This window comes from Physeter macrocephalus, chromosome 21 (assembly GCF_002837175.3).
Source record: "Physeter macrocephalus isolate SW-GA chromosome 21, ASM283717v5, whole genome shotgun sequence".
Lineage (NCBI taxonomy): Eukaryota > Metazoa > Chordata > Mammalia > Artiodactyla > Physeteridae > Physeter > Physeter macrocephalus.
In genome coordinates, this window is record NC_041234.1 from 109,566,918 (window position 1) to 109,588,238 (window position 21,321).

General features: G+C 42.2%; 1 protein-coding gene across 1 annotated transcript in view; it reads left to right on the forward strand.

Moving 5' to 3' along the window:
- LOC102988460 (WW domain-binding protein 11-like) overlaps nt 1-822 on the forward strand; it is a 2,180-nt gene extending 1,358 nt beyond the window's left edge. Inside the window, 2 exon segments of the mRNA XM_055081771.1 lie at nt 1-93; nt 95-822. The exon segment at nt 1-93 is cut by the window's left edge and continues 368 nt beyond it. Coding sequence (XP_054937746.1) covers nt 1-93; nt 95-544 — 543 coding nt within the window. The 3' untranslated portion in view covers nt 545-822.
- Nucleotides 823-21,321: the final 20,499 nt, after the last annotated feature.

The following is a 21,321-nucleotide window of genomic DNA, read 5'->3' on the forward strand; positions in this document are numbered from 1 at the left end:
CCACCACCAGGCCGACCCCCTGGCCCTCCCCCCGGTCCACCTCCAGGTCTGCCTCCTGGCCCTCCTCCTCGGGGACCCCCACCCAGGCTACCTCCCCCCTGCACCTCCAGGTATCCCTCCACCTCGTCCTGGCATGATGCGCCCACCTTTGGTGCCTCCACTTGGACCTGCCCCACCTGGGTTTTTCCCACCAGCTCCTTTGCCAAACCCGGGAGTTTTAAGTGCTCCACCCAACTTGATTCAGCGACCCAAGGCGGATGATACAAGCGCAGCCACCGTTGAAAAGAAAGCCACAGCAACCATCAGTGCCAAGCCACAGATCACTAATCCCAAGGCAGAGATTACTCGATTTGTGCCCACCGCACTGAGGGTACGTCGGGAGAATAAAGGGGCTACTGCTACTCCCCAGAGAAAGTCAGAGGATGATTCTGCTGTGCCTCTTGCCAAAGCAGCCCCCAAATCCGGTCCATCTGTTCCCGTCTCAGTACAAACTAAGGATGATGTTTACGAAGCGTTCATGAAAGAGATGGAAGGGCTGCTGTGACAGCTTTTGATGCTAGAACAGGCTTCGGTTCACATCAGTGGTTCAGGGAGAGAGAGGCTCTTATTCAATTTAGGTGAAAGAGCCACTTTCACTGTCAGGGTATTTTTAATTTCAGTTCAAGGAATATCCTAAAGTTTAGCCTTGTTCAGAATTTACTGCATATAAAAGAGGGTATTTCATTCAAAATAGATTGGTTATTGAAGCAGTGCTGCTAACATCCATCCCCTTTCATACCACCATTTTCATCCCACTTCTTCCCGTACTCCAGTTCCTTGGAAACTTGTCATCAAGGGGATCTTTGTTACTTATTTGTTTTGATTCTCTTCTTGTGTGCTGTGGGCACTGGAGATTTCTAAAAAACCAGTTTGTTTCACCCCATCTTACCTTTCATGTTTGAGTTCTTTTTAATATTTTCTTGTAAATATTTTGTAATATTGTAGTGAAATGGATCACAATGTCATTTCCTAATACAAAGCAAGATATGTGGGAAGAAAATGTACAATTCTTTGATTAAAATTATTTCCCACTGACCTAAACTTTAAGTGTTTCGTGGAATGAATAAATAAATAAATGTTCTACACTAAAAAAATAAAGATCACTTCCTAATGAAAAAGGGGAACATTCATCAAAGACATAACAATCCTATCTGTTTATGTACCTAATAATAGAATTTCAAAATACACGAAGTAAAAATTGATAGAACTGCCAGGAGAAATAGACGAATCCACAATTTTAGTCAGAGATTTCAACATACTTCTCCCTAGAACTTACAGAACAAGTAGAGAGAAAAATCATAAGGTTATAGAAGACTTCAACAACACTATTATCCAACTTGCCCAATCAACATTTATAGGACTCCACACAACAACTGCAGACTACACATTCTCTTCAAGTGTACCTGGAACATTCATCACATAACAGCCTCCCACCTGGTCTTCCTAATCCCAGGCTCTCATTCCCTTCAATTTCATTTTGCATATTACCAACAAAATTATGTTTCTAAAGCACTCGCCTATTTTATGTTTCAGGCTACTTCTCTGCTTTGAAATCTTTGGTGGTTCCCTAGTGCTTAAGGATTCAGTATACGCATTTTTTTGTTTTGTTTTGTTTTTTTGTGGTACGCGGGCCTCCCTCTGCTGCGGCCTCTCCCGTTGCGGAGCACAGGCTCCGGACGCGCAGGCTCAGCGGCCACGGCTCACGGGCCCAGCCGCTCCGCGGCATGCGGGATCCTCCCGGACCGGGGCGCGAACCCGGTTCCCCTGCATCGGCAGGCGGACGCGCAACCACTGCGCCACCAGGGAAGCCCAGTATAAGCATTTTTAATCAAATAATATAACATAGTGGAGCGAAGAGAGGCTTTGGAATCAGATCTTGTTTTAACTCTCAGTTCACCACTTACTATCTGTGTAACCCTTGGACAAGAAGTCTAATCTGTCTAATACCTCAATTTCATCATTTGTAAAATGAGTATAATACCTGATTTACAAGGCTGAGTATGGCTTATTGACAATGTGTTTAAAATACTTAGCAAAGCGTGTAGCATATAGTAGGAGCCCCATAAACAGCAAATTTTCTTATCATTATAATATTTTGATATTATTAACATAGCTTAAAAGGGTGTTGATAATCTTGCCCTGTGTTTCTACCAATCACTTTCCCCACATACATATCTACACCCCAGTCACACCAAGTTACTATCCCCTAAACATATCATGCAGCTTCACAGTTCTGTGCCTTTCTCAGAATTATTAACCTGTGTGCCTATACTACAGCCCTGCCTCCTGTGAGAAGGTAATAACATCCTTCTGTGAAGGTTTCCCACTACGTTCCTAAAAATGTTGTGACCCCCTTCCTGAGACTCCTGTAGCACTTTTCACTTGGATCTATGATAAGGCTTCTTAACCTGGGGTGCATGGATGGGCACATCTGTGTGCTTGATTGCATGTGTGTATTTGTTTGGAATGAGAGCCGTAGCTTTCCTCGGATTCTCGCTTGATTGCATGTGTGTATTTGTTTGGAATGAGAGCCATAGCTTTCCTTGGATTCTCAAGGGGATCGATCACCCTAGAAAGATAGGAACCAAGGTTTACTAGATCGAGCACCTGTGACAGAAGACAGTAATTAATGGAAAGTCGGTGTGTGGGCTTCTCGGTGCTAAGAACCATTCCTTACCCGTCCTTTATGTCTTCAGTACCTAACGTGCTGCTTGGCACATTATCAGAGCTTAATAATTGTTGGCTATAAATGAATAAGAACATTCTTAACCAGGTATAAGAAGTAACTTAAAAGCTAAGGAATCTTTTTTTTTTTTTTTTTTTTTTTTGCCACATGGCGTGGCTTGTGGGATCTTAGTTACCCGACCAGGGATCGAACCCGTGCCCCCTGCAGTGGAAGCACAGAGCCCGAACCACTGGACTGCCAGGGAAGTCCGTCTGAGGAATCTTTGATAACTTCCTTCCTGTGTTCCTTCTTCCCATTCCCAAATCCAATAAGTCACCTCTCCAAAATCTCCCCTAATGAGAGCAGTTATATCAACCAATTCCTTTTTGTTCCAAATACTGCAGTCTAGATCTTCAAAGTGTCCTGTAACTTTTCTACTTCGTTACCATTAGCCACATCTCTGAAAATCCTGCTTTGCAAATATCGTTCTCATGCTCAGTAGTTTCCTACAGTAAGGTCCAAAGACCCAAGTCAGACATTCAAGATCTTTCACAATCCAGCCTCCATTTTCTCCCCTTGAGGAACTTTCCAATCCCATCAAATGGATCTAGTTGTGGTCTCCTAAACATGCTGCGTGCATTCCCTGGTCCAGGCTTTTTGTTCACTACATTTCTTGCACCTGGAAGGAGAGGTACTCTCCCATCATCTCGCCTTAAATAAGCTCTATCGTTCTACCGTGACTCGGCTCAAGTCCCGCCTCCCACAGGAAGTCTTTGCTCACTCTACAACGCATCTCAAACCTCTGTCTCCCACCAACTCCTGGTATACTTATTGAGAGTCCCATTCATTTGAATATGAACATGCCAAACTATAATGTATTAGTTACTTCATTCCTATATGTTCTACCTTTCCAACTAGACTGTCAGCTCTTGAGAGTCAGGACACCATGCCTTATCCCAAGACGTTAGTTATCGCCCATTACACAGTAGATGCTAAATAAATGATTATTCATGATGACTGTGAACATGATGATGTTGATGATGTTTAGGATCCTTTCTTCCTTACGCCTGCCAACCTTGAAAATAAAGCAGTTGGTTTTTTACTTGTATGGAATTTAGGAAAACCATTCATGTAACTCCTCCTGCAAAGAAGACCTGATGTTAAACAGAAAGGGGACATCAATACCAGAGAGATTAGCTATATTCTGTAGAATGAATGAAGAGTGTGCATGAATATGCTACAAACAGGCGGAGAAGGACCTAGGAACATGGCTTTATTTCTTCTTGTTTAATCTTGTTTAGACAGGGAGTTAGACAAGGGCCCTGATGTCTGCTTCATTGTAAAGAGCCCTCATAAGACTGGCACAGCCTTTCTGCCCACTCCCCTTGAGCGAGCAGCCCTGCAGTGAAAGAGAGCGAGGACTGACTAAGCTGTCTGATTTTCCTGCACCTGTGAGTAAAGGTTATATTTTTCATTGTATAGGAAATCCTGGAACTTTGGTATCTCTAAGTTTAATTATGCTGCTTTGGCTGCAAGGCAGTGATTTCAGCATCGATTGCATTGCATTGTCTCATTCAGTCAGATGCTGTCATCATTGCTGTGGTACCAATTTGGTTAGGGGACTTAGGGACTAAAAGCAAGATGCCCAATATTATTATAAGATGACATTGCTATGGGAAACCAGGTCTTATCTTTGAACATCAAATTCACCAAGGTTCCGTTCATATTTGCACAATTTTTTGCTTGTTGTCTAAGCAAGGTGGGAAGCATCAAAACAGAAACAGTTGTCTCCTACTTCTAGAACGTATGCAGAGTTCCGTAATTAGAGACTTATCAAGCAATACACCTTGTTGCTCATCGAATTATGCCTCCATGTAGGCAGTTTTAGAAGAGTTATGCCCTGTTTTTCGGTAACTGTATCCATTTCCTAGGGCTGTCGTAACAAAGCACCATAAATTGGGTGGCTTAAGTTTATTAGATATGCATTCTCCCCAGTTCTGGAGGCCAAAAGTCTAAAACCAAGGTGTTGGCAGGGCCATGCTCCTTCCGAACTTTCTAATGGAGGACGCTTCCTTGACTCTCTCAGCTTTGGGGAGCCCCAGGCGTTCCTTGTTTGTGGCAGCATAACTCCAATCACTGCCTCTGTCTTCAAGTGGCCATCTTCTCTCTATATGCATCAGCGTCCCTTCTCTTCTTATAAGGAAACCAGTCATAGTGAACTTTAAGAGCCCACCATACTCCCACAAGACTCCATCCTAACTTGATTACATCTGAAAACACCCTATTTCCAAATAAGGTCACATTCACAGATACTGGGGGTTAGGACTCAAACATATTTTGGGGGGGGACACAATTTAACCCATAACAGTAACTAAGATATATATGCCCACCATATATCTTTGCTGATATATAGTGCATCACAATTCTTTAACCTGAATCCTATTTGATATGACCACGGCATTTCCTTGAAACCTCCAAGAGGAATATTTTTGTGTAGGTGAAATACTGTGGACTCTCTAACAGTGCTTTACAACTGTAATGAAGTGCCACATAACCATGTAGAAATAGGGTCCCAGGACCTTTTCAGCTTACTAAGAAAATATTTCTGAGGTAGAGGTTAAGACATAGCAAGAGAGAAAACAAATTAACTGAGAAAGTAACAACATTTCATCAGTTCTTCAGTTTTAAAAGTCCCAGTGCTTGTTGCCAAATAAACTCTCTAATGAGTTCTTTCTTCAGAATAAATGGGTTTCCCCCTAGCTGAACACTTTTTACAGGTTAGTCAAATAAGATAAAAAAAATCAAAAGGCAAAAAAAATGTGATGATTGCACCAATAAAAGTGTTTGCAGGATGAATTTTTTGTATAAGTCCTAATGGCCACAGCTGTATCTTTGGTTCCCAAGTAATACCAATAGCTATTTGACATGAAGTTACTTTCTCTTAGACCTAATGAATATGAGCAGTGTCCTTAAAAATCCATTTTTATAAGCCCAAGCAACAAGAAATCCTAGCAAATTTACTCTCCTCATTTATCACTTGTCTCTCCACTTATACCCACAATATATACCTGGAAAAGATTCTGAACAGTGCAGGTACATTGCAATCATGCTAACTGCCATTCCAAACCTTCCTTACCAATGAACACTATTTCTCCATCACGTTAATGCCATTTTAGGCTAAAAACGAAATACCCACTGCACTTCATTGCAATGTCAAAAGGTAACCAACAGTCAGAAAGGTAAGTGGTCTTTGGAAGCCAGACCTGGCATCGGAAATTTACAGACGATTTTTAGCAGAGTATCCCCGCAGGAACAAACATGTTAAATGAGGAAAAGTCAATTGAGAAAAAAAGTTAAGAATGAGTTTTATTAGTTGGAAGCAATGCTGTTAACTGTAAACACCCAAGTATGCCTCCCCAGGAATTAAATCAGGATTTGTTAAATGAAACATAGTGCAAATACATGTGTGCCAGACCAAAGGCAACAGCTTAACGCAGCAGGATGAGGGAGACTGCAATCTGAACATTGTTTCTCCAAACTAAAGCAATGTTTTCTGTTGAGTAATGTTCTAAATGGCTGATTATGAGTCCCACAAAGAATGTCCAGACAGAAGACTGACTGAATGTGCCCCCTGAGCAGTCATCTGTTGCTCTAACTGTGAAGCAAGAAGATACATATATTTCCCAGATGCTCAAGAATGCTCAGGTCAGCAAGAGAAAATCCTTGGTTTTTGTGCAGAACAGGCTGAGAGGGTCAGATCTCACACAGGAGGAAAGGAGTTATGATCTGAATCTCAAGGAGCTAGCGTCTTACCTCCTCCCCTTGCTGAACACATGAAAGAAGAGTCGCAGGAAAGAATGAAGCCAAGATAAAATACAGTGAATAAAGAGATCATTCAGAACCACTGAGTGCTCTTATAACTTCAACATTCAGAAAATCTATTGCTTAATTTGTGAACTCAGTGAATTCAATTCAACACATTTGAGTCCCTACTAGTGCTAGGTACTGCTAACCTATATCAGGATAGTCCAAGTAGAGGGCAACTCCAAGTGCAAAGGCCATGGGGAAGAGTGTGTCTGGCATGTTTGAGAAACAGTGAGGAGGCTAAGGAGGCTGGCATGGAGTGATGGAGGGAAAGAAAAGCAAATGATCAGTTAAGAGAGGCAACAAGGGACCAGTCCATGTAGGGCCTTGCAGACCATTATAAGGAGGGGCCATTGCAGAGTTTTAAGTAAAGGAGTGTACCAGTAAAGCAATCGCTCTGAAAATAGACTATTAGGGGCAGGATGGAAGAAGGGAGAACAGTGAGGAACTTAATGCAATAATATAGATAAAAGATGATGGTGGCTTGAACTAGGATGATAGTGATGGGAGTGAGAAAAAGTTGTCGGATTCTAGAATGAAAGAAAAAAGAAGGGAAGGAAGGGAGGAAAGAAGAGTCAATCAGGGTAGAGTGAACATCATTTCCTGATGGACTGGATGTGGGGTATAAGAGACTATGAGGCAGAGAATAATCAAGGTGAATTCCAAGGGTTTGGGCCTGATCTAATAAAAAGGAAGGATGGAACTGGTGTTAAACTATATATGGAAGACTGTTAGTAGGGGAGGTATGAGGGTTGGGTGAAGATTAGGAGTCCTGTTGTCAACATGTTAGTTTTGAGATGGTTATTAGATATCCAAGTAGGTAATGCCAAGTAGGAAGCTGGATATACAAGGATGGCGTTTAATGGAGGGATTCAGGCAAGAGATATACATGTGTTGAAAACACATGTAAGTTATTTAAGTTCGTGACACTGGATAAATTACCAAGGGAGTGAGTGTAAATAAAGAAAAAAAGGTCCACGGCCTGAGCCTGAGTCATGCCAAAGTCAAGAAGTCAGTAGATGATGTGGAACAAGCAGAAGAGACTGAGAAAGAGCAACCAGTAAAGTAGGAGGAAAACTGAGAAAGTAGACTGTATTGTTCTAGAAGCTAAGTGAAGGAAGTTTTTCCAAAAGGACGTGATCAACTGTGGCAAAAGCAACTAACAGATCAAGTAAAACGAGGACTGAGAACTGATCACTGAATTTGAAACGAGGATGTCATAATGACCTTGAAAAGGGCAGTTTAGTGGAGCAGTGGGGGCGAAAGCCTGTCTGGAGTGGGTTCAAGACAGAATGGGAAGAGATGAAGTGAAGACAGCTAGTGTAGACAACTCTATGAATTCTTATAGAAATGGGAGATAGGAAATGGGACGGTAAGTGGGGTCAACAGAAGACTATTATAAACTGAGAGGAGTAATGGCATGTCTTTATGCTGATGAAACTCATCAAGGAGAAAAGGAAAAATACATGAGGGAAAGGGTAGAATTGCTGGAGAATGTAAGAGGGGAGATAAGATCTAATGCAGAGTTGGAAGAGGTGTCTTTTGAAGCAATGGAAGTTCATCTCTAGTCATTGGATAGAAGGCAGAGAATATGAGTAGACATGAATGTGTGTGGCTAGATGTTGTGGTAGGAGTCTGCAGTTTTCTTCAGCCCACTTCAATTTTCTCAATAGAGTAGGAAACAAGAACACTATCTGAGAGAGAAATTGAGGGAGGAGGTGTTGGGTGTTTGAAAGAGGAGAACGTGTGAAATGGTCATCTGGAAGAGTGGGCGCACGAACAGACTTGGGAAGAGCGGTGGGACTGTTAGGTGGCATGAAGGACCAGTCAGCAAGGCTGTGTGTTTTCCCAGCCATGTTCAGTTGCTCAGGTGAATGCTCAGAGAAGGCAGAGCTGGATTTAGCCAGGATTGTGGTTTTGCCATGAGAGATGGAGGCAAGTGATTAGAGGGTATCTATGTGGATCAATAGGATGATTGCATAATTTAAGCTGGGAAAGGAAGGAAAAGATATGAGATAGGTGAGGGGTAGTGAACCACAGTAGAGCAGACCATGGCTGGCCTCCTAACTCCAACCCCACCTCTCAGAAGCAGAACTGAAAAAAGGGAAGAGGAGACCAACAAATCATGGGAGTTTTATTAATACCCTTCAACTTGTAGGGAAATGGAGTGAGGCACAGGTCCCTGTGGGCTCTCAGCAATGGCAGGAAGATCCAACAGGATTCATCACCTTTTCCAAAGCAATGTGTTGAGATAAGGAAATGAAGCAAAGCCAGCACAAGTGAAATACACCCCTGACTGGAGAGAGGGGCCCTGACATGTTTCACAAGATCTTAGTAGAAAAAAATCCTCAACACGGGTTTCTCTACAAATACCCATGCTGCACCAGCCAAGCTCTCCACCAACAACACCAAGTCACCTAAGAGAACTATCCTCCAGCACCGAACTATAGAAACCAATACCCAGAGCTCATACTGTACCTCAGCATGGGACTGGGGTTTGAAAGATGGACCTAGATAAAGACCACCATCACTTACTACTGAAGGTTTGGACAAAGCTGCCAATAACAAATAGGAGTGAGATGTAAAATTACAAAGCAACTGTGTAAACATACTACTGCAGAAAAAGAGGAAAAGAGGAGAAAGAAGGGGAGTGGAATGGAGGGAAGACTCAGCAAGTCTGAAGGAAAACAAAACAAGAAAACAAAGCAGTTTTAAAATTTTTTCTGGAAGGACTTCATGCTAAAAAAAAAAATAAAAGGAAATAAAACAGGAGTTAAATATAAGATAAAATCAGAAAACAGAGATGGAGCGGCTAAGAAAATAAAATGAAAACTAAAATGTTAATACACATTATAATATATAAATTAGAAATAACAAGAAAATAGAATGGACTGAATGGAGAAAAGATTTGAGAGAACGAAGGTCGATAAAAGTGTCCAGATCCCAATTCCAATTCGGCGGGGAGGGGTTTCCCCATCACCATCAAGCAACGCTCCAGACACCAACCAGGTGTCCTACAGTTCAAGTTAATTCTGACACCCTCTAGCTGGAGACAGCATCAGATTCCACAGGCTGAGGGCTCAGTCCTACAGATTGTCCAGCCCCTTCTACTTCAGAGGCCAGTTGCAAGTTCAGGTTATCACCTGTGCTACTGACTGCCTGGCTATAAATTGGAGGTTTGCATGACCCCTCCATTGGGTTACATTAATTTGCCAGGGTGCCTCACAAAACTCAGAGCAACATTTTACTTACTAGATTATGGGTTTATCATAAAAGGATATAACTCAGAAACAGCCCGATAAGCGGCACATAGGGCAAGGTATGGGAAAGAGCTCGGGGCTTCCACGCCCTCTTGGAGTGCCATTCTCCCCAAATCTCCGCGTGTTCACCAACTCGAAAGCTCTCTGAACCTGATCCTTTTGGGTTTTAAGGAGGCTTCATTATATGGGCATGTTTAGTTAAATCTTTGGCCACTGGCAATTGATTCAACCTCCAGCCCTTCTCTCTTCCCAAGAGGTGGGGGGTTGGGGAGGGGGACTGAAAGTTCCAACCCTCTAATCACATGGTCAGTTCCTCTGGTGACCAGCCCTTATCCTTAGGTAATCTAGGGGCATTCCAAAAGTCACCATTAACATACAAAAGACACCTTAATCTTTCTCTTAAGAAATTCCAAAGGTTTTAAGAGCCCTTTGCCAGAAACAGAGAAGACGATCAAATATATATTTCTTATTATAAATCACAATATCATACATAGTGTATGTCCAGGAAAAGGACATTAAATAACTAGAGAAACGATAACAGATACGAAGGACAGATAAAGATGACCCACCAATTGGGTCTCTGAAATAAGGAACATTTCCAAGAAGGAAGAACTGGATCTTCTAATCAAAAGGGCACGCTACATACCAAGAAACAGTGACACAATGAAACCACCATCAAAACATATTCTGGTTAAGTTATTAAAACTGAAGTATGAGGAAAACCTATTTAGGTATCCAGGCAGAAAAAGCAAGTCATCCACAAGGGGGGAAATTCCAACCTCAGACACTTCCCTGGAAACTTTCGGTGCTGGAAGAGAGACCAAAATCCTAAAGGAAAGTACATGTGACTCCAAAATGCTTTACCCAGACAAGTTGTTCAAGTATAAAAATAATAGGCAGATATTCTCAAACAAGAATAAATTAAACACTCAGGAGCTGTAGCCCTAATGAGCTCCTCTTAAAAGAAATATTAGGGACTTCCCTGGTGGCGCAGTGGTTAAGAATCCGCCTGCCAATGCAGGGGACACGGGTTCGAGCCCTGGTCCGGGAAGATCCCCCATGCCGCATAGCAACTAAGCCCATGCACCACAACTACTGAGCCTGTGCTCTACAGCCCACGAGCCACAACTACTGAGCCCACGTGCCACAACTACTGAGCCCACGTGCCACAACTACTGAATCCCGAGCACCTAGAGCCCGTGCTCCACAACAAGAGAAGCCACCGCAATGAGAAGCCCGCGCACCGCAAGGAAGAGTAGCCCCCGCTCGCCGCAACTAGAGAAAGCCTGCACACGGCAACAAAGACCCAACGCAGCCAAAAATAAATAATAAATAAACAAATTTATTTTTAAAAAAATAAAATAAAAAGAAATACTACTTGATAATGAAGTTCAGCCAACCAAGAGGGGAGTCTAATGAAGAACTGAGGACGAAGAGTAGCCCCTGCTCGCCGCAACTAGAGAAAGCCTGCACACGGCAACAAAGACCCAACGCAGCCAAAAATAAATAATAAATAAACAAATTTATTTTTAAAAAAATAAAATAAAAAGAAATACTACTTGATAATGAAGTTCAGCCAACCAAGAGGGGAGTCTAATGAAGAACTGAGGACAAGATAAGGTAATGGGACGGTAAGCACTGAATCCAATTAAACTAGAATTTAACTGAGAGAATTATGATTGCAGAATAGCAATGTAAATATTATAAGCGCTGATGACATAAAATCCAGACAAGTAACAGAAACTGAGAGGTGGAGGGGAAGGAAGTGAGAAAAGTGGTAAGAGAACTAAGTATCTGGTCTTTTAAGGTCACTTATACAGTTAAAAATTAAAATATCGAGTCCTACAACAAATATTACTTCAGTCTCGTAATGATCTTCAGAATCTGTTTTCTTAATCTTAAAGAGATATTTTAGGAACCAACATCTCTCATGGCAAAGAAACTTTTACCTAACGTTCAGTGATTTATTTCTTCAGCTCTATTTTATTTTTCTTTTATTTAATTCAAGAAAACCAAAATCGAATACTTCTATTACTAAAACAATAACATGCTTCTATATGATCCAATTCTTTTACATTTGTTTCTACCTGCACAGCTACACATCCATTCATCCTTCTATCTTTATAGAGAGAGCTATCTATAATAATAGCCACAAAGCGTGATATCAGTCATTTCTGAGCACTGATATTTGAGATTTTTTTAAAACACATATTCTTCGTACTTTTTTATATTGCTTGAATTTTTATAGCTAGCTTGTGTCATTTTTATAAAATATATTCATTCTTATTAAAGGATCACTCTATGATAAAGAGGAAAGGGAGAAAGTTGGCCAAATATTTATTTTTGACCCTAAAATGAGTTTTTCACCGTAAGTCTCCCATGTCAGAACTACTTTACAGGGTCATCACTTAGGGCAATTTCAAATCGATTTAAGTTGTTGAACATGCGCTGTCTGTACTGTTCCAACACGTAATTCTTTCTCCTCTTGCTTGTGGTGAAACAAACCCTAGCCAAGAGAACACTGACAGAAGACATAAATTATTCGGTGAGTTAAAAGGGCAACCGAGGCTTTTACTGTCTGCAGCAGTGGTTTAGGAACTGTGCAGAGAAAAGGATCCTGGTAGCAGTAGCTCTGTGATACTCTACCACAGGCTGCTGGAGACCATGGTAACTGTCTAGGCCTTCTATCAATACAAGACCATATCACATGTCATACATAATCCAGAGCAGACAGAGCCTGAGAGAGACACCACCAATTTAGAAGCATGCAGGAACAGCATAATTCTGAGGTTCTAGGTCAAGTGATACAGGATCAGTTTTATTTATAGACTTACAAATCTGTAGATTAACTACTAGCCCACTGAACATATAACTAATAAAGGTATGTGTCCTATAGAAATATTCATTAGACTGGGAATCAAGTCCCTCCCCTTGAAAACCAGGCAAGTCTGGCCCTCGGGGATGGGACCAGAGATCTTCAGAAAGGAATTTTCCTAACAGAAAAGTTGCAAAACTAATGGAGTTCACATCTACCCCTTATCCAGCTTCCCCTTATTAACATCTTACACAACCACAGTACGATCATCAAAACCAGGAAATTAACATTAATGAAACAGTATTAACTACGGGCCTTATTCAAATTCCACCAGCTTTTCTACGAATGTCCTTTATCTGTTCCAGGTTCCACCTTGCACTCAATCGTTATTTCTCTTTAGTCCTCTCCAATCTGCAACAACTCCTCAGAATTCATTTGTCTTTCATAACCTGGACACTTGAAGAGTACTGAGCAGTTACAGCATGGGCCTCAATTTGGGTTTGGTTAGTATTTCCTCATGGCTAGATTGAGGTTATGTAGTGTTGGCATGAATGCCACAGAAGTCATGTTGTGCCCCCTCAGTGCATCGTATCAGGAGGTCCATCAGGCCCATGTGTCTTATTACCCTTGATGTTAATCCTGATTAGATGGTTTAGGTGGTATTTGATTGGTTTCTCCGCTGTAAAGTTAACATTTTTTTCTCTTTGCAATTCGTAAACATCTTTGAGTTATTTTGAGACTATGCCAATACCTTGTTTCTCCTCAAACTCTCACCTACTGATTTTCTTTTATCCATTGGCAGATCTTACTGTAAATAATTATCACTGCGGCGTTTGCCCAAAGGTGATTCTGAATTTTGCTCATTCCTCTACACGTGTTAATTGGAATTCTTCTGTAAGGAAGAGTTGCCCATTCTCTTCTAGTATAGACTGAATGTTTGTGTCCCTCTAAAATTCATATGCTGTAATCCTACCCTCCAATACAATGATATTAGAAGATGGGGCCTTCGGGAGGTAATTAGGGCTAGATGAGGTCATGAGGTCATGAAGTGTCCTTACAAGAATCAGGAGATTGCTTGCTGCTCTCTTTCTGCCATGTGAGGAAACAAGAAGTCAGCAGTCTGCAACCCGGAAGAGGGGGGTCCTCACCAGAACTTGACCATGCTGGCACCCTGACCTTGGATTTCCAGCCCCCAGTACTGAGAAATAAATTTCCGCGGTTTATAAGCCACCCAATTTATGGTACTTTGTTATAGCAGTCCAAATGGACTAAGATATCTTCCATGTATTTATTCATTTATATCAGCATGGACAAATGGATATTTATTGAATTCTACAGGTTATAATACAATACTGTCATCATTTATTTTGTTGTTCAACTTGTCCCAGATTTGGCCATTGGGAGCCCTGTCAGACTGGATCCTGTCTTCTTTTGACATGCTTTTTTTGTGTGAATATTTTCTAACTGTCTGGTACCACAAGATGTTCCAGGTTCATCACATATTTTCGATGCTCCAACTGGAATCAGTCACTTCTCTGAGAAGCCTTGGTTCCTTTTATTGGAAAACTATGTTTCAAAAGCAAGGTCTGGGCACTAAGTGTGCTTATTGCTAATGGGTTGTCCTGAGTCCTAGGTCCTCTCAGAGAAAAAAGCTAGAAATATAGGCGTGTATATTAACTCAATATAAGAAACGTCAATATCTATTTCTCTATCTATCTCTCTGTATCTATACTAAAAGCCATGAGTTCATACTGATACCTCTGAATCCAATCCAACACCTCAATCATTCTAGCCTTCCCTCTTTCCTTATTTGTAACTTCTTTCTCTACCTATGAGAAAACTGGTTCTCATTATCTATCTCATTATAGATTCATTTTATGTTGTGCAATCTTGACCACAGAAAGTTGTTAAAGAATTGCTAAACAATACCCCATGAGTAAGAGAGCTACCAAAAGGAATGCACTATTTGTTTTTTTATCTTTAACCTTACCCTAACCAGTCAGAATGCTGTTTTCCAGAGTTGCTATATTAGTTAACTATTGCTAGATAACAAAATTTCCCCCAAAATTTAGCAACTGAAAACCACATTTTTCTCACTAGTTCTGCGGGATCGGGAATCTGGCCATAGCTTAGGTAGATGCCTTTGGCTTCTGGTCTCTCACAAAGCTGTAATAAAGGTGTCAACCAGGGCTGCATGCATCTCAAACTCACTCATGTGGCTGCTGGCGGACCTCAGTTCTTCAATGGCTGTCAACTGGAAACGTCAATTCATTCTTTGCCACAGGGCAAGGGCAGCTCTATAGGGCAGCTCACAACATGGCAGCCAGCTTCTGTCGGAATGAGAAAGGAAAAGGGGTGCCCAAGGCAGAAGCTCCTGTCCTTCTGTACTCAAATTTCACAAGGGACATCCCATCATCTCCGCTACATTCTTTTCACTAGAAGCAATCATTCAATCCAGGCCAACCCAAGGATTGCACAAGAGCATGAAAGCCAGGATGCAGGGATCACTGGGGGCCATCTCAGAGGCTACCCGCCACAGTTACTTAGGTCAGCTCCTCTCCCACCATCCCCTTCAGTGTGGTTATGTTACTCATTTGAAATACAGTTAGGAATACTCTCTGCAAATACAGTTGAAATACTACTTGCATTCCAATTGAGTTCCCCCTCCCCCCATCTTGGTTGATTTAAATTATCGATTCATTTTTGGCAGGCTGTATAAGGAACATTAGCACAGTTCTAAGAATCCGAGCTATACCAAAAGATCAACCCTGAGAAAGGTCGCTGCCTCCTCATCCCCTACCACCTCATGGACATTCTTCCCTTCATTCCATCCCAGACCCTGCAGGTAATCAGTCTCTTCAGTTTCTGGTTTATCCTTCCTCTTTATATTGTACAGACAAGCAGATATGTCTATATTTTCTTAAATCCCTTTCTTCCTTACATGAAGGGTAGCATAGTATAGTCTTTTGAACTTTGTTTTTTTTCACTTGAGTATATGCTTGAAATTATTCCAAATCAGTTCATTAGACTCTCCCTCACTTTTCTTAAACCGCTGCATAGTACAACATTATGTGGATGTGTCATGCTTTATTCAACCACTCAGGGAGAGGAATTTTTGTCTGTCCCTTTTTGACCAAGAAACATTCCCCAAATTTTTAAGGATAATTTAAAAGTAATAACTAGGAAAGAAGATTGTGTGCTTCCTCTAGGCTACTCTGCAGATTACAAGAGCAATGTTTCAATGCTCATTGCCTGATAAGACTCAAATGGAACTAGAATCTCTACACTCTGCTGGTGGCCTTGTGAACAGACACATCATTTTGAAAGTAGCATAGCAATGTGTAGCAGCCACTTCCCTTCACTCAATAATTCAACTCATGGGAATTTACTCTAAGAAAGTCATTTAACAGAGGGATAAATCTTGAAGCAGAAGGATGTCCATAGAAAGAAAATGTATAATCCTCAAAACCAGAAAAATAATCTAAACGTCCAATAAGGCATGGCCTAATAAATTATGATTCATCAACAGAGTACTAGATTGCAACTAAAAATAATTACGCAAACTCTGCAGATTATTAAGTGAAAAAGCAGGATACAAACTGATTACGGTTACAACGCTGCCAAATTGAAGAATGTGTGTAGCTGCGCTAAAGTGGGTTGATGCTGAGAAGTGGCTGCCCTGTCAGTACATTTCCCGGTTCCTCTGGCATCCTTGTAGAGCCATGCGCCTGAGTTCTGGCTAATAGAATTGTGTAGAATTTATGTGAGCGACCTCCCTGCTTGGGCCACACGCACCTCCCATGTGGTTTCTTTCCTTGTCTGCCAGCTGGATGTCAATACAAAGAAATCAGGTGTTGAAGAGAACAGAATCTCTGTCAGTCTGAGTCCCTGAGTGTGGGATAGAGCCTCACCCCTACCATTGCCAACTGGGCTTTAATAAGCAAGGAACAAATATCTAATATGATAAGCCACCGAGATATCAGGGTCTATCTGATTCGAAAATTTCTCCAGTGCTGATATTTTGCTATCTGTTACATTCCAATCTGTAGGAAAAAATTAAAAGCAAGTGAGTTATTAGTATTCCTTCCTATGGTACTTTATCAGAAAGACAGCCAACAAAAGCCAAACACCCATTGTACGGCTGACTATTCTAAGCAGAGTCTCAGAACACTCCTGGATATGGGCTGGAAAGTGTATTTACGTGCTTTTGACTCTCAACATGCTGTACTCACAAGGCTGCCACAGCCAGCAGGAACACAATCATCTAGGAAGCCAAGAGTGCCAGGGATTTGGGGCTATAAAAGATGACTAGCAATATATCAAAACATCACCTTAATCCAATTGTTCAAGTAAAGATGTATTAGAGAGAACAGCTGCCTTGGGCCTGTCGGAGGTCGGCTGACCCAGCCCTCCAGACCCTGACAGAAGCAGGCCATGGGCCTGTATATCATCAGCCTTAATATTTGCGACTACCTCCAAATACAGCATTGCTTCTCTTGTTAGAGCTCCTGCTACCAGTTGGCCTCCTGTGCCTTCGTGCTGAGAGTGCTAGTGGCTTCAACACATTCAAAGTCAAAACGTGGACAAGACAAAGGAACAGCTAAAGAAGTCTGTTATAAATATTTAAAGTTTCCTACGTATTATGATGTTTTAACATCATAAAAAAAAAATCCTTCTGCCTCGAAAAAGCCTGCCCCTCCAGGGGCTAGTCAGTTCTTAGAGATAACAAAGTGTCCAGGCAGAAGCATGCCTTTGATATGCAAACCGACTAATCCAGAGCCATGTCTCCTCTGTCTGGCGCCTACACCCCAGCAGACACATTCCTCTGCCTTAATCACCCAGAGCCAGGTGTCAGACAAGTAGGGACTACCCCTATAGCCCAAAGCCCAAGGAAATGATTCAAACTATCCCAGCCAAAACTGTTCATCTTGCCCTGCCTTCCCTAAAACTTCCCCTCCCTCCTGTTTTCTGCCTCCTGACCACCCCAGTGTCTTCCCCATTGGCCCTTCGTGCCGGGTCTCCCGTTTCTAGCACCTGTTAGCATCATAAGCTATGCTTCCCTGAGCCTATCCTCTGTCTCCTCTTATGGCTGCACCTGACTAACCATCTCATAAAAGAATACAAACGAGGAGCTTACATCCTTTAAAAACCCAGATGGTGGACTTTCCTGGTGGTCCAGTGGGTAAGACTCTGTGCTCCCAATGCAGGGGGCCAGCGTTCCACCACTGGTCAGAGAACTAGATCCCGCATGCGTGCCGCAGCTAAGAAGACCGCATGCTGCAACTAAGACACGGCGCAGCCTAAGTTACTTAATTTAAAAAAAAAAACAAAACAGATGAAAGCCCACTCCTTCCAGAATGCCACCCCTCTTCCTCAACTACACAGAAGAAAAAAAAAAACAAACCCTGACTCCTATGAGCTCTCAGAATTTAATCAGTGTGTATTATGTCTATTGTAATGACTTAAGTATCTCTCTCATCTCCCTTCAGGCAAGTTCCTGCAGAGCCGGATGATGTATTTTTTATTCACCACGTACCCCCTCCACCTTCTCATTTCAGGGCCTAGAGAAGGACCACACGAGTCCTCTATACTCAGTGAATGTGAAATAGATTTGCAAACACCCAAATAGTCAATGCATTTCAACTAGAGAGTGCTTTCACTTTAGTAAGCCACTAATCTAAAGATGCTGATGTGTTGGTAAACCCAATAAATTATTCTTTTGTTTTAATTTAGGGAAATTTTCCACACAAATGTCTCACCTGATTAAAATGACTCTATTGGTCCATTCGGCCTTTCTAGTAAGACAGATACTTTTTTCTTTATTATTGAGTATCAGATAGCTGATTCAACTGGTTTTCTTTCCTGTTGAGGTAACCAACTGTGCAAGTCTTCAGTTGTTTGGCCTCACCCCCTGCCGGAGATCAATCTAAGAACTCTCCTTCTTTGAATCTACTATAGCTTAGGTAACCTGTCAAATGTTGCTAAAATTTCACTCATATAGTCTTCAGAAAACTCTGAGATACAGATATGCCCATTTTACAGGTAAACTCAGGCTCAGAGAAGTTAATTGATTTTCCCTATGCCATGTAGTAAGTAAATGACAGTACCGCGATCTGCACTCAATTCTGTCTGATTGCAAAATCCATTAGGCCAAGACCTGTCCAAGGAGGGGGGAAAAAAACCCCAGACCTGTGTCTGAGTGGTTTCTCTGTGTGGAGCAGGTCCTCTCCTTCAACTGTAGCAGCTGCAGCATCAGGGAACACAGGCCAGCAGGCTGGGATCAGCACGGGCAGGAAGTCTGATGGAGGGGTAGTTGAGTAGATGGGGAAGGGGTTAGATCAGTCCCTAGGAGCAGTTGAAAATGGGGTATGCTGGAAGACTTCCAATTGTAACAAACTGAATCACACGTGGTTATATCCATTTCCTTCCCAAACACCATAAAGTGAGTGTAAAGGAATAAATATAGGACACGTGTACAAGAACACAATGCTATAAAAAAAAAAAAAGGAACATTCAGAAAACAAGATACATTCTTGTGGATTAAGAATTTATAGTAGGGCTTCCCTGGTGGCGCAGTGGTTGAGAGTCCGCCTGCCGATGCAGGGGACGCGGGTTCGTGCCCCGGTCCGGGAGGATCCCACGTGCCGCGGAGCGGCTGGGCCCGTGAGCCGTGGCCGCTGAGCCTGCGCGTCCGGAGCCTGTGCTCCGCAATGGGAGAACGGGAGAGGCCACAACAGTGAGAGGCCCGCGTACCGCAAAAAAAAGAATTTATGGCAGAATTTGTTTTAAAGACCACAGAAGGGTTGGAAACTAAAGTTGAGACAATCTGATCTCCTTAATTGCAGATTGGCTGGCTGGGTAGGCTGAGGAGGCCTGAAATGGTTCACCTTTAAAAACAGCAGAAGCACCTAAGTAGCTGTCAAAATGAAGAGCTACTGCCATGGGCCTCTCCTGGCTACTAGCACTCTAGAGAGTCCACAGTGCCTAACGCTGTTCTGTGACACACACACAGATGCTCAAAAAGATGGTCTCTCGTCTCCCAGCTCTAGTACCTGGTTTGACCTTGACCAGCTCAGTCTAACCACTGTCCAAATGCCCTGATCTTACTGAAGAACTTCTCAGAGCACAGAGCAGCCATGTTTGGCATCACTAAATGTCTAGCAAGGTAAACTACAAATCCATTCTCCTACAAGAAACATATCCCTCCAAAACGGACACCTAAAATCCCGATATAATGCCAGTCTTGACGGACAGTACTGCTATCAGTGTCAATATAGAGTTGTTATATCCAGGTGCATACTTTGGCCTGCAATATAACTGAATCTATGTTACAGAAAGGTTGGGTGCTGTGGAGTTTGTCTTAGTGTGCTCGGGCAGCTATAACAGAATACCACTGACTGGGTGGCTTAAACAACAGACATCATTTCTCAGTTCTGGAGGCTAGGAAGTCCAAGATCAAGGTGCTGGGAGATGTGGTCCTTGATGAGGGCTCCCTTCCTAACTTGTAGACCGTCACCTTCTCTCCGCGTCTTCACATGGCAGAGAGAGGATGCTCTAGGGTCTCTTCTACTTCTAAGGGCACTAATCCTACCATGGGGGCTCTACCCTCACAACCTCATCTAATCCTAATTACTTCCCAAAGGCCTCACCTCCTAATGTCATCACACTGGGGGTTAGGGCTTCAACATACGAATTCTGAGAAGAGGCAAACATTCAGTCCGTAAGAGAGTTCTACTTCATTTAGTCTTTGCAGAGACAAGGCAATCTCATCCTTTACTGTCTTTCTGGGTTGAGAACAGAAGACAAATTTATATAATCAAGATATTTTAACTCTAAGGGCTTGAGTTAGGCTAAAATTATTTTTGGCCAATATTCCACAGTATATCTCACACAGATCATCTAATTCAAGGAAGATTTATATCTGTCCCGTCTTGATGCAATTATAACCGAGCAACCCAAGCTCTCAAATTAAAATGCATAGAAATATGAGTGACAGTCCAAGAACTAAATGCCTGAGTCAGATTGTCTTCATTGATCTTGCTTTGCAGTGTAATAACGGGGCCAGACCACGTACACAGAATAGGTAGTTAAGAAGGCTGTGGAAGTTCTGTTTGTTTTTTAGGGTTTTGTTTTTGTTTGTTTTTGGTGAGGTGCATTTTACACCTCTTAGAAAATGAAATTGGAAAGGAAAGATTCCCCTGTTAGTGTCAATCATGTCCTCCTTCTCCGTAAAGATGCTTCCCAAGGACCATGGCAGCTGTACTCACCAATACTGTCCTGAGCACAGAGCCATCTGAGGGAGGGAATGACGAAGTGAAAAGGGGAAAAATAAAGATTTTATCATCAACCTCCGTTTACTGGAAATTTCCTCCCACTTTTCAAGACTTTGGTATTCAAGCACAGTTGGCCATTGTGGTATTCTATTCTTCAGAAACGCAGGAAATAAATGACTCCCTTTAGTCTTTATTTGACTAGAACCAGGTGTAATATTCAAAATATTTAACAATCAGTACCCCACACTGAACCATCTGAAAAGATGCAGACCTCAGGACTCAGCTAGTTACTGCTTCTCTAGACCTTAACCCCTTACTTGCTGGACTTGGGGGGAGGGGGAACACAGGTAGGTTGAGAAGGCTTGTCCTGCCTTTGCAGGACTGGAAGTTAGTCGACAGCAGTCA